The 12,984-nt window shown below is 35.0% G+C and overlaps 1 protein-coding gene across 3 annotated transcripts in view; it reads right to left on the bottom strand.

Moving 5' to 3' along the window:
• Positions 1-12,984, bottom strand: part of sbno2b (strawberry notch homolog 2b) — an 89,052-nt gene that overhangs the window by 21,787 nt on the left and 54,281 nt on the right. For all 3 annotated transcript variants that reach the window (NM_001423267.1, XM_087302040.1, XM_087302041.1), the window contains 2 exon segments: positions 595-675; positions 866-1,012. In NM_001423267.1, coding sequence (NP_001410196.1) covers positions 595-675; positions 866-1,012 — 228 coding nt within the window.

Consider the following 12,984-nt stretch of genomic DNA (forward strand, 5'->3'; position numbering starts at 1 on the left):
TTTCCTCTCGGCTTAGTCCCTTTATTAATCTTGGGTTGCCACAGCGGATATTTATTTATCCATTTATATGAATAGTAATAATAACAAATATTAACAATACTACTAATGATGTACTTAATAAACATTAATTTATCTATTTATATTAATAACTGTATTTTTGTTTTGGTGTGTTATTTTATAACCAAAACAAAACTAATAATATATATTTCCAATACAAAATAATGAATTTCTATTTATAATATTAATTATAGTTTCATCTTATTATTTAGATATTTAATATTATTTAACGTTTATCATTTGAATGCATTTAAAAATAACAACAATAATATAATAATATATTCACTTGTATTATTATTAGCATTTTTAAATTTAAATTATATATTATATATGTAATTTTATTAATATATAATTATTAATTAAAATTAATAACAATTATTAACAATACTACTAAAGATGTACTTTATTAACATTATTTTTCTAATAAGTAAGTTCATTCAGGTGATTAAAAACATTACTTATAAAATATTGTATGATTTAATTACTCTTTTTGTAAACGTCTATTATTCGTATCATCATCATCATCATCATCATTACCTGATATCCGCCTATGGGTGGTGTATTAATGATGGCTGAGATGTCATCCAAGGAGTTCAAACCCTGAAACCTGTTGGAACTCTGAGAAGGAAGAAGGAAAAAAAAAAGAAAACAAGCTCAAGCCAACAGAAAGATCACATGCTTTACTATCAGAGCAGGAACAAAGGTCGACTTTTAAAGGCGTGCCACACACAGGCGTGGTTTCTGGTAATAACATTCAACGCAAAAACCGAAAAGAAGTGTGTGAGTGTGTTAAAGGTGTGAGCTTCACCTCTTGGACTGGTGCTGGTGTTTTGATGTCCCATATTGTGGGCACAGTGGGCGCCATGTCAGCATTGAGGAAGTTAGTACTGGCGTATTCTGATAAAGAGTCATTTTGAGGGGAGAAGATCAGCTGATCGTCTAAACAAGAGAGGTCCTGAAACAGAGAGAGAGAGAGAGAAAACATAACTTTATCAATCATTATTTAGCTGTCTGACAATTCTTGATCAACATTGCAGAGAAAGTAAAGACCCATTATGAATTTTCAGATATGGAAGTGCATCATGTATACAGTTTCGTTCAGTATAGGGCTGAACAATATATCGTTTGACCATTGAAATTGCAATGTGTGTATCCGCTATAAATACATAGCAGGAGTATATTGTTAATTGAAGATTAAAAGATAAATACATTATTAAATATTATTTTTATATTATTTGATAAAATTATTAATACAATGATGATGATGTTATTTTATGTTTCATTTCATACCGTTAAACATAAAACATTGTTTATTTATCATTTATTTGTGCTCTGTCGTATTTATGTATGCTTGCAATGTACTATATTTTATTCAGACGCACTGCATAAAAAAGACTTAATCACCTCTAGTCAATCTAAATGAATCAAATCTTTCCAAATAAAGCTTTTCAAATCATCTAACAAAAAGATACACATATCGCAAAATATCACAGCAAAATAAAATACCGCAATGTAAGAATTTGATCAGTATTGTGCAGCCCTAGTTTAGTGTGGCTCACTTTGATCAAGCTTGCGTTTCCACTGCCAACAGTATGGCTGCTCCCGAAACCGGCTACTATTCAAGTAGGTGCTACTTTTGAATTGAATACACAATATGTTCTGAATAGTATGTATGTGAGTAGAATGAATGGAATTCGTACGTAATACATCTGCCTTTATCATTAATCTCAAGACCTGACCGCATCAGTTTCGTCACTTGACTCTCATGTGGCATCCTGGGATAGCATAGCCTCCCAGGTTGTAGGTCATCTGGGTACTTTCGCCTACTGTTTTTCAAACACTATGAATTCTGACATACAACTCTGCTGTTTTTCACATACTATATTTTAGGGAAGTATGTGACTTCAGACCAGCCTATTTACCCTTGTAATGTTGCGACACATAATAAAAACAATATTTTCCACGTTAAAATGAGTTTTTGTTCTAACCATGAGATGAAAAGGAGCCCATCAGTGAAGATATACACAAGTGCCAAACAAACAAAAATCCAAAAGTAGCAAAGAAACAACAAACAGAAAAAAAAATCAGACAAACACACTCCAAATATATCTTCAAAAATAATAACAACAGTTATCCACATTTTACTATTTTGCTTAATGAAATTTCCATTTCAGAACAAGGCTGAACAACAGCACAAACCACTATGACAATCACAATCACCTCAGGTGCTGATTATGTGCTTTATTCACTGTTAAATGCTACCAATGTGAGTTTGAAGACGTGACATTTGTTGCCATACTACTGAAAGCAGCAGGAGATACTTTACCTCAGATGTTGAAAATAAAATAACAAACAGATTGAAAATGACTTGAGTCAGATTTGGATTAAAATCTTTGTGTTGTTATTCACCTGGTGCGGACAGACAAGATGATCATCACTGGAAACTTGTTCATCGTGTGAAGATCGCGTCAGTAAAACCAGCTTTACTTCCTGAACAAACTTATGATGGTTTGAAACTCATTTGCACATTATTCCAGCATATGATTCTCATCGGCTGATCTCAAATAACACATCAAACACTGTGGTTGTATTTGAGGCCTGATGCTTAAATCTGACAAGTGGAGAACATGCTGTTTTCTGCTGCGAAAGCACATTTCAGAGGAACGAGAACTCAAGTGTGAAATTATTCAGTAAACCTCACGCAATGGTTCTCATCTCATGGTGCTAGTTCTGAGGAAGCTGAAATTCAGGTATGGTAATGTGCACTTGGTTTCAACCAATCATGACAGGCACATCTGAATCTTACAGAATCATCTGACCAATCAAAGCAGAGTAGGCAGAAAGGCGGGGTTTAGAGAGGCTGAATACTTGAACCAGTTCAAACTGATAAAAGACAAAATACGACAAAAATAAAGTCTTTAGACCTTATGTGGATGTAAAACTACCAGGGGCGTACTGGTCATAGGGAGCTCCGGGACATTTGCCACCGTGATTCTGCCACCCCCCCCACACACTTTTCATAAACATCACGCTTCTCACCCCTATTCACTTTAGCCTGACATTTAATAACTTTTCCCTGGTGAAAATGCTGTCCCAGTCCGCCCCTGAAACCTACCAAAGGACACCCAAAATACAATTAGAAACCTTTGAAATAGCTAAATGAGCCACTTAAGATATTTTTAACAGTAATAATTCTGCAAATAATGTTTAATTTCTTGCACAGATCAAATGGTTCCCTTCATAAGTGGTCAATGTATCATCAGGAGCCACAGATATTGCCTGTATATGTTTTTCTCACTCTCAAATTGTATTTTATGAACCGCCAAGACCATAATGATGTCAGCTAAAAAGCTTTAGTGTGACGGCACGGTGGCTTATTGGTTAGCACTGTAGCCTCACAGCAAGAAAGTCGCTGGTTCGAGTCCTGGCTGGGCCAGTTGGCCTTTTTTTTTGTGTAGAGTTTGCATGCTCTCCTCGTGTTCGGAGTGTATGGGTATTTCCCAGTACTAGGTTGTGACTGGAAAGGCATTTGCTGTGTAAAACATGCTGGAATAGTTGGTGGTTCATTCTACTGTGGCGAACCCTGATAAATAAGTGACTAAGACGAAGAAAAACGAATGAATGAATCTTTACCGCTTAACTAAAGGGGAAAAAGTCATTCTGAATGCCCTGAGGGTGAATAAATTTCATAAATTTTTCATTTTTTGGGTGAACTGTCCCTTCAAGACCCCTGGATATGAAGATTAATCCTAGATGTGAATGTGGTGGAGATTGTAGGATCACCAAGCCTAATCACGCCGTTACAATAGCATAATTACTCCAGTAATTTGCCATACAGAGCTGTCCACACAAGGCTTAAAGATGGTTGTAAACATATGCGCAACAAATGCACACTGTGAACCACTGAACCATCAGTCTAATTTCAACACAAAGTGTATTAGGCAGATGAAGTGCCGCATGCATGATATGGTTATGGATTTGAAGGACAATGCACTCGGCTAATCATAAGCCTTTTGTAGTAAATGTGTTTGTTTGCACTTGAGGAATGTGTGAGGGCTCGAAACGCTCTGCACAGCCAAGACTTTCCAAGAACTGTTCGCTGTTCGAAGAAAAACAGCGAATGGTAAACAAGCAGACACTGGAGGGTGTCCAGAAGCCACGATATCTGATATGTTTCATTAATGGAAAGCATTTTTAATGTTAAGAAGAAAAGTAGACCACAAAATGAACTTTTCATGAGGTGTTTTTTTTAACATAATATTTTATTGATGCTTTAAAAACCTTAGGCAAAAACTGAACAGAGAGACACATGGGAAGTGTGTGTATGTGTTTTTTAGTGGTAGTTGGGTCACAATATCGTGAGAACAAAGAAGCTCATCATCTTTCACGATGATAATAGTTCAAAGTCTTTGTACTTCCTCTACACTTGATTATGGCGATAATGAACAGATTAAAAATATGACAAATGAAACCGAGAGTGGAAAACTTGGCCATCTTGCATCATTACTGTTTGCATATAAGATCTTATCCATGTCTTTTTTTATTTGCTAGTTTTACACAGACATATGAACGTATACTTTTAAAAATGGGACACCACGTACTGTATTAATATAAAAGGATTGATCATTATTTTTCAGGAGTCTTGCACTTCTACTGTATGTTTAATAATAGTCTGCATCAATGTATTATATATTAAGTTTATATGAACTATTTTTAAAATTTACTTTGTTTACATATTTTATTATAATTGAGTTTTTAAATTAATTTTGCTTAAATTTTTCGTTCAGCTTTTGTACCTTTAAAGTCTTAAATAAAACGTAAAAAATGTAAATATGAATTAATTCCGTTCACATTTGCAGAAATTATATTTTAGTTAACTTATAAAAAATAATTCTTGCTATATTGTTTTAGATTAAACACACATTAAATCAATAAAGAAAAAACAATTATAGTAAATAGGGCTGGGCGATATTGCTAAGAAATAATAAATAAAATAAAAATTACAATATCATGTTTCAGATCATTCTGTATCGATAATTATTGAATATTTTTTAACAATCTATTTAGAAATATTATGTTTTTTTTTAACCAAACCAAACTGTTTTAATAGTCAAAAACTAAAAATTTTAAACAAAATATCTGATCTCTTTATAATAAAATAAACATAAGAGACTCTTAAAAGATGAATAAAATAAATAACCAATTTATTGTGATAAATAAATTGTTACAAAGTGTGTGCAATGGTAAAGTGCAAATGCTGAACCATCAAAGCAAACTTTAAGGTGTGAATAACAGTACAGTAAATCTCAATCTCTGTAAACAAAACTAATTATGAGAATCACATCTGAGCTTTTAAGTAAAGGAACTAACCATCATTATTCAAATACATACTGCAACATTACAAACTGTGAAGTTGGATGACTATACTATTACTATGCTAAAAAACTCTTTCAGATGGGGAGCTAGTGGCTGGGATGCACAAGAAAAGAAACCAAAAAGCCACTCTGATAACATCCTTTTTTATTTACAGTCTCCTGACTGCTGCTATATGGCCCTAATTTTCGCATGTGTTGTTATTCTGTCCTGAAGTGACAAGCATGAACGCCTTTGCTTCACCATTTTCAAAGCTCTGCTATTTTTCTGTAACTAAGCGACTATCAACTGTTTTCTCAGAGGATAACAAACAGACAATCCATTGCTGCAGCTCCGATGCAAGTTTATGGAGAAAACTAAAAAGCACTGCAGTGTTTACTGTGTTTGTCTGAGGTAATTAGTCTGTCGTTATTACTGAAATGTGCATATTTTAAACAAAATGTGCTCGCCTTATGTGTGCGCCACTTGCACAACATGTGTGCATCGCTCCCTTTTGTGTGTCATGCAAGTCGCACGCCTCCATTGGAAATGACAAACTTACACCTTAAGCTTATCGGCACTGCTTTTTTAAAGGTGCGTGCTCAGCAGCCACATCTCTATAAAGCTACAGCGCTTCATACCGAACTTTTTTTATTATCGATGTTGACAATGGTGTTCGGTCAATAAATACAGATACCAATTTTATCGCCCAGCCCTAACAGTAAATACAGTAATTTATTTACATTATATTTTTCCATCATTTATCCACTTTCTATTTTCTAATTAAAGTCAAGGATCATTAACTATTAAATATTGTCATTTTATATAAATATTGTTTGAAAAAAGTTTATATTTTTATTTTTTAAATACATTTTTTTGTAATTTTATTATTTGATCCTTTTTATACATCTATAGTCATTAAAAAAAAAAAACACTTCTCCCAGTGTTATTTGAACAAAACAGAATTATTATGGCACTATTGAAATACCAGATGAGCGTGAAACATTTCCTGGTGCCGTGTCAGCCAGGCTGGAGTTAAGGCCTACTTGACATCAGGGTAATTTGACTGTTTAAGCAACAGCCTGTTCAGTCTCCAGGCAGCGGTTAAGTCGTCTTTCCGCATTCAAATGATGTTTCTCATTGATTTCATTATGCTGGGAAGGATGAAATGCTTGTGGAAGACAGAATGACTTGACATCACACAAAAAACTAATCTGTGCCCAAATATAGAGCGACCGCATTCCTTCAAGGACCTGATAGAGACCGTCTGAGCACTGAAAAACATCAACCCACACAACTAGCCCGCTTACAATGAACAAATTACAAACAATACTACGGAAGTCAATGGCTGAACACTCTTTAGTATATCTTCCTTTGTGTTTAAGAAACTCAAGGAGAAGTAAATGATGGCAGAACTTTTGGGGCTAACTATCCATTTAAGCATACATTTGCGTGGTCAAACGAACCACAGAATTCCCAAAAGTCGACTTGTTTCCGACAAGAGAACGAACAACAAACGCTGTTCAGCTAGTCGTCTATGGGAAATGACTTTGGATGCTGTTTAGTCAACTGGCGACAGCATCGTTTGACTCGGGCAAACCGCAAGAAACCAGGCGAGACTTCCTGGAAAGCATTCTCCACTCCTTTTTCTCCTCCGCTGAGCCAGCAAACAGGGATTCCCCTGCCCGAGAATGACAGAGACGCGCTGGACACGCTAGCAATATTTCTGTTTGCCTAAGTCAAAATGCCAACACGAAACATTCAAAAACAATGGAAAACGAGCATATAAAAAGAAAAGTGGGCACAAACACAAATTCAATGCGCCCACTATCGAGTGTCCTTACATGAACTCAGTGACCTTATACCGAATGAGAGCATCTTTTGTTCCTGAGCGGGAGGGTGGATGTTTGCCAGACTAAATCCAGCTCTTTTACGTGATCATGAGGTAAAAAGAAAGAAAAAAAAGCCCTGTAACCGATCAAGCCTCAAGGTTTCCGCTCCTTTTCCCGAGTATCCCATTGAAATCAATCTTTGTTCTGCGGTTGCTTTGATCTTTCATTATACTTTCGTAAGACTGTAACAACATATCGGTCATTATATTAATTGACAACATATTTTGCAGTGTTAGAATCAAGAGTTTTGCACTATAATGTAATAGAGCATTTCTATGTACACATATACTCATATTTTACTGTTACATGCGTATTATCCAATTAAATACTTCTTGTGGATATATCTGTATGTGTAAATGTGTGTGTGTGTGTGTGTGTGTGTGTGTGTGTGTGTGTGTGTGTGTGTGTGTGTGTGTGTTTGTAAAAAGAAACCAGAAATGGGAGCAAACAAATGGAAAAAAGGAAAAATGAAGAATGACAAACGGCTTAAAAAGAGAACAAATATTTGTTAGAAAGGAAGACAAACAGAAAATAGAACAAACAGAAGAAGAAAAAACCCAGACAAGGAACAAATTAGCTAAGGAAAGACTAAACAAACACAAGCACAAGCAAACAAGAGTAAGAAAGAAAGAAGGCAAAAGCTGAAAAAAAAAAATTAAAGATGGCAAAGGAAATATCAGGAAAAAAAGCACACAAACAATGGTCTTAAAATGCCAAACAGAAAAAAAATTGATATAAGTTTAAAAAATTGCATTTATGTAATTGACATAATGTTGATAATAGTTCATAGTAACGTGCGTAAGCTACCTCTTCAAAACTATTTAGGCATTGTATTTGCGAGTTGGTTGATCTCCACTCTGATGAAGCACAGTTTTATTAAATAACTGTATTGTACACCTTTCAGCCAATCAGAATCAAGAATTTCAACAGAACAAAAAAATAAATACAGATTTAAAGTCCCAAAGATACATAATTGAATCAGAATTATGTAACAGCAGAGTTATGCATTAAATTGCTCTATTAGGCAAGGGCCGGTATAATACTCTGACGGTACACTGTAAAACACAACAGTTAACTTTATCAAATGAAACGAGTGTAGTTAACTCAAAATATACCGAAAGTTAATTCTACGGGTATCACCAGGGGTGGTGGTGTGGAATAGACCCCCCTCCCCCCATGATTGTGAGGCACTTTAGGTGTATAGCCATACACAATAAATGTGCTGTATAAATAGACATTACATTACATTTTAATTTAAATGGTTTGTAGCAAACAGGTTCCTCAAACGTTTTGAGTTGCCTTAATTTACTGGGTTTTACAGTACTCAGTTGGTTTGAGTTCTCTTCATTTATTTAGTTTTACAGTGCTTAAATTGCTTCATTTACTCAAATGGATTAAGTTCACAGCATTAGTTAGAATTAGTTTTTGAACTTAAATGGTTTGTTGCAATCGGTTTTCGTAAATAGTTTGAGTTACCTTAACGTTTTGGGTATTAAAGTGTATAACCTTGGATAAAAATATCAAAAATTTTCAGTATTGTGCTCACTGCTCTGAGCTATATTCTTTTTAAATGTCTGGTTAAAAACTAAAACTTTTTTCCACTTTGCACACAATATATTTTATTTTGGGAAACTTTTAAAATATTTTGGAGCAGTAAAAACGTCGGACTCAATAATTCAAATGAATCATTGACTTCTGCTGTTCTCATTAGTTTTAAAAACACTGATTTCTTTACAATTTAAAATGGCATCGTTTGATATCTTTTCTGCTGGAGATACTGTTGTCCGAAAAAAAAAAAAAAAAAAACGTAAAAAATATCTTATATACCTTTGGAACGGTATAGGAAAAAATGTTGGCGGCTCCAAACCACGGTATACCTTGAAAATAGTTATTATCCCATGCATACATTCAATTAAAAATGCTGCATTTAAATGTTTACACTCCTTGCAAAGTTTAAAATCAGTTGAATCACTTTATAATTAAGTTATATATTTTATACACAATATTATTAATAAATTATTGTAAGATGAAGAGCCGGTGTGCTTGAAACGTTGCAAAGCTAAGCTTTTGAAGAGAATAAATTTAATACTTTTGGGGCCATTTCATTCAGTTGAAGTCTAAAATATTAACCCCCCCCCCCCTGTATATTTCCCCCCCAATTTGTGTTCAACGGAAAGAATTTGACTAGATATTTTTCAAGATACTAGTATTCAGCTTAAAGTGACATTTAAAGCTTTAACTAGGTTGATTAGGGTAATTAGGCAAGCCGTTGTATAAAGATGGCGTGTTCTTGTAACGCCGGGGAGTGACACCAACAACAGAAGGTAGGATCCAAATGCAGGTTTATTCAAAGTCAGGCAAGCGATGGTCAACACCGGTGCAAACAGGTATTTGGAGACAGTCCAGAATCACAGTCGAATACAGGCTAGAGGTCAGAAAGGCAGGCGGCAGGCAAAGACAAAGAGGCTAACAAGGCTAACGGTCGGTACACAAGATAACAAGTCAGGAAAAACGCGTTGTAATGTCACCTTACAGATAAACAAGACTCGGCAAACTGAAGGAGTGAATGTGTGGCTTAAATAGTGTGTGTTAATCAGTCTCTGAAAGTCCTCAGGTGTGCGAATGTAATCAAGCTAAATAAGGAAGCAGGTGTGTGGCCGAAGAGCATGTATGAAGTTGAAGTCCATAACAAACACATTTGTAGTTTCATGAGTGAGTGTTTACTAGCGACATCTGGTGGTTGTTCGCTGGTGAACATGACAGTTCTGTATACAATCGAAAAAACATTGCTTAAAGGGCTTATAATATTGACCTTAAAATGTTTTTTTTTTTTAATTGAATACTACTTTTATTCCAGCCAAAATAAAATAAACAAGACTTTCTCCAGAAGAAAAATATTATAGGAAATACTATGAAAATGTCAATGCTCTGTTAATTTAAATTTGGGTAATATTTAAAAAAGGAAAAAAAATCACAGGCGAGGTATGTATATTTACATACTTTTTGTTTGACTGAACATCCAGTAGAAACTCTTGTGCGTTCGTAAAAATTATTATTAAGTGGTATATTTTAAATCTTAGGTCTCAAACTCAATTCTTGGAGGGCCGCAGCTCTGCACAGTTTTGCTCCAACCCTAATCAAACACAGCTGATCCAAAAAATCGAGGTGAGCAAAAGAGTCTTGAAAACCTTGATTAGTCTCAAACTGTGTTTGATTAGGGTTGGAGCAAAACTGTGCAGAGCTGCGGCCCTCCAGAAATTGAGTTTGAGACCTATGTTTTAAATCATTGTTGATGCCAGAGGATGACTGGGCACGACTGAATAATCATCTGATTAATTAAGCCTCAAACAGCTGCTAGTTCCAACCTTATCCTTGTGCAAGCATATAAATGTGGTTATCTGCTGATATTACTTGATGACCCATGTGTTCAACAACGTGCATTTACAGGAAAGCAATGCGGTCGTGTGACCCGGGGAAAATCTGTTCATTCATTTTCTATTCATCTTGAATCCCGCTGCGGTTTCATCCACAGGACGGGCTAACCTGAACTCCGTAACCTGCAGTCGGCCAATGATTTCACACTTTCCAGCATTTGTGAATGGACAATATCAGTTCTGTTCCTGTTTTTTTTTTCTTTATTTATTTTTGCAATATGCGTAAAACCAAGCTTGCTGAGATGTCTGTTTGGGTTGGGTGAAGATGGTAGAGTTTCCCAAAATCTTTTTTTTTCCACGTAGCAGTAGCAATCATGCACAGTCAGCATAAATATTCAACAACCAGAAGCAGGAAATGATAACAACAACATCAAGGTAGATTTACAATAGAAGAGCTTTGAAAATCATCGCTAGAGGGAAATGCAGACAAACCCGGTAGAGATGAGGTGGCATGGTTAGTCTGTGGAGACCACCAGAAACGAATCATTTACTGTAAGTCTGCGTAAATGTTTCCTGTATGAAATATAAGGAAAAAGATGCACCTGCGAGACACTCTGGTGCAAGATGAGTAAAGCCGGCGTGAACAAGGAAAAAAACACACACACACAAACATCTCCAGACACTCCCGTACTGTAATAAAGCCTCGTTATTACGACAATGTGTCAGGTTACACCACAGCATGACACTTATTGAACCTTTCCAACAAGCACTGACGGGAAAACTGCCGACTAGCCTGAAGCGTCACTGCCAGATTATCACATCCAGCTTCCTGATGCGCTTTATCTTCTATTTATTTATTTTATTTCATGCGGAGGGAGATAAAGATCAAGGAACAAGATGGGCAGAAAATAGATGGCAAAGGACAAGATTAGTTCATTAAAATAGAAAGAATAAGAGAAAGAAAGGAGGAAGATAGATAGATAGATAGACAGATAGATAGATAGATAGATAGATAGATAGATAGATAGATAGATAGATAGATAGATAGATAGATAGATAGATAGATAGATAGATAGATAGATAGATAGATAGATAGATAGATAGATAGATAGATAGATAGATAGATAGAAACAAGAAAGAAAGAAAGAAAGAAAGAAAGAAAGAAAGAAAGAAAGAAAGAAAGAAAGAAAGAAAGAAAGAAGCTAAAATGGTCAAAAGAAAGAAGAATCATGTCAAACAAAAAGAATAAATAATTTAAAAAACAAATTAAGGAATGAGAAAATGAACAAACTACAGGAAGGCAAAAATAGAAGAAAAAGACTTGCAAGTGACTGCAAGCAAGAAAAATGACCAAGAGAAAAAGAGACCAAACGACCAAAATGAAGGAGAAAGACTGTAAAAGGTTGTTAGAAAAAAAGCCAAATGGTGTAAAGTAAGAAAATATCAAAAACAAAATTAAACAAAGCAAAATAGTAAAACAAGACAAGAAAGAAAACAAACAATCAGCAAGAAAAAAAAAATGACTAAAAAAAAAAACCCAAATGACTAAAAAAAGCAACAGAAAGAGGGGGATGGGAAATAAGAAATGCTAAGTAAATTAACTACGTGATAAAGTAAAAAGAGGATTGATGGATGGATACACGGATAGATAGATAGATAGATAGATAGATAGATAGATAGATAGATAGATAGATAGATAGATAGATAGATAGATAGATAGATAGATAGATAGATAGATAGATAGATAGATAGATAAATAGACAGACAGACAGACAGACAGACAGACAGACAGACAGACAGACAGACAGACAGACAGACAGACAGACAGACAGACAGACAGACAGACAGACAGACAGACAGACAGACAGACAGACAGACAGACAGACAGACAGATAGATAGATAGATAGATAGATAGATAGATAGATAGATAGATAGATAGATAGATAGATAGATAGATAGATAGATAGATAGGTCGAAATGATGTCAAAATACTGACATTAATGTGTATGGCAACCCAAATCCAACGTCTGAAAGACGTCATAACATCCACACAATGACAAGCTGTAACATCATTAGACGTTGATATTTTGTTGTTTTTAGGTTGCGTTGGAAAGTAACCAAAATGCAATGTCTGTCCGACGTTGGACATTGATGTCATCGGGCTCTGGCATCAACCTGATTTTCATTTCCAAACAAAATGCAACATCCCATGACATTGGGTGTGCTTCAAACGTGAGATCTCAGAAAATAGTATATCAGAAGTTTAAACTGACAAGGTTTTTAAAATGCATTAAGCTAATAAACTTTA

The sequence above is a fragment of the Danio rerio genome, chromosome 22 (assembly GCF_052040795.2).
Source record: "Danio rerio strain M-AB ecotype USA chromosome 22, GRCz13ab, whole genome shotgun sequence".
NCBI classification, from domain to species: Eukaryota; Metazoa; Chordata; class Actinopteri; order Cypriniformes; family Danionidae; genus Danio; species Danio rerio.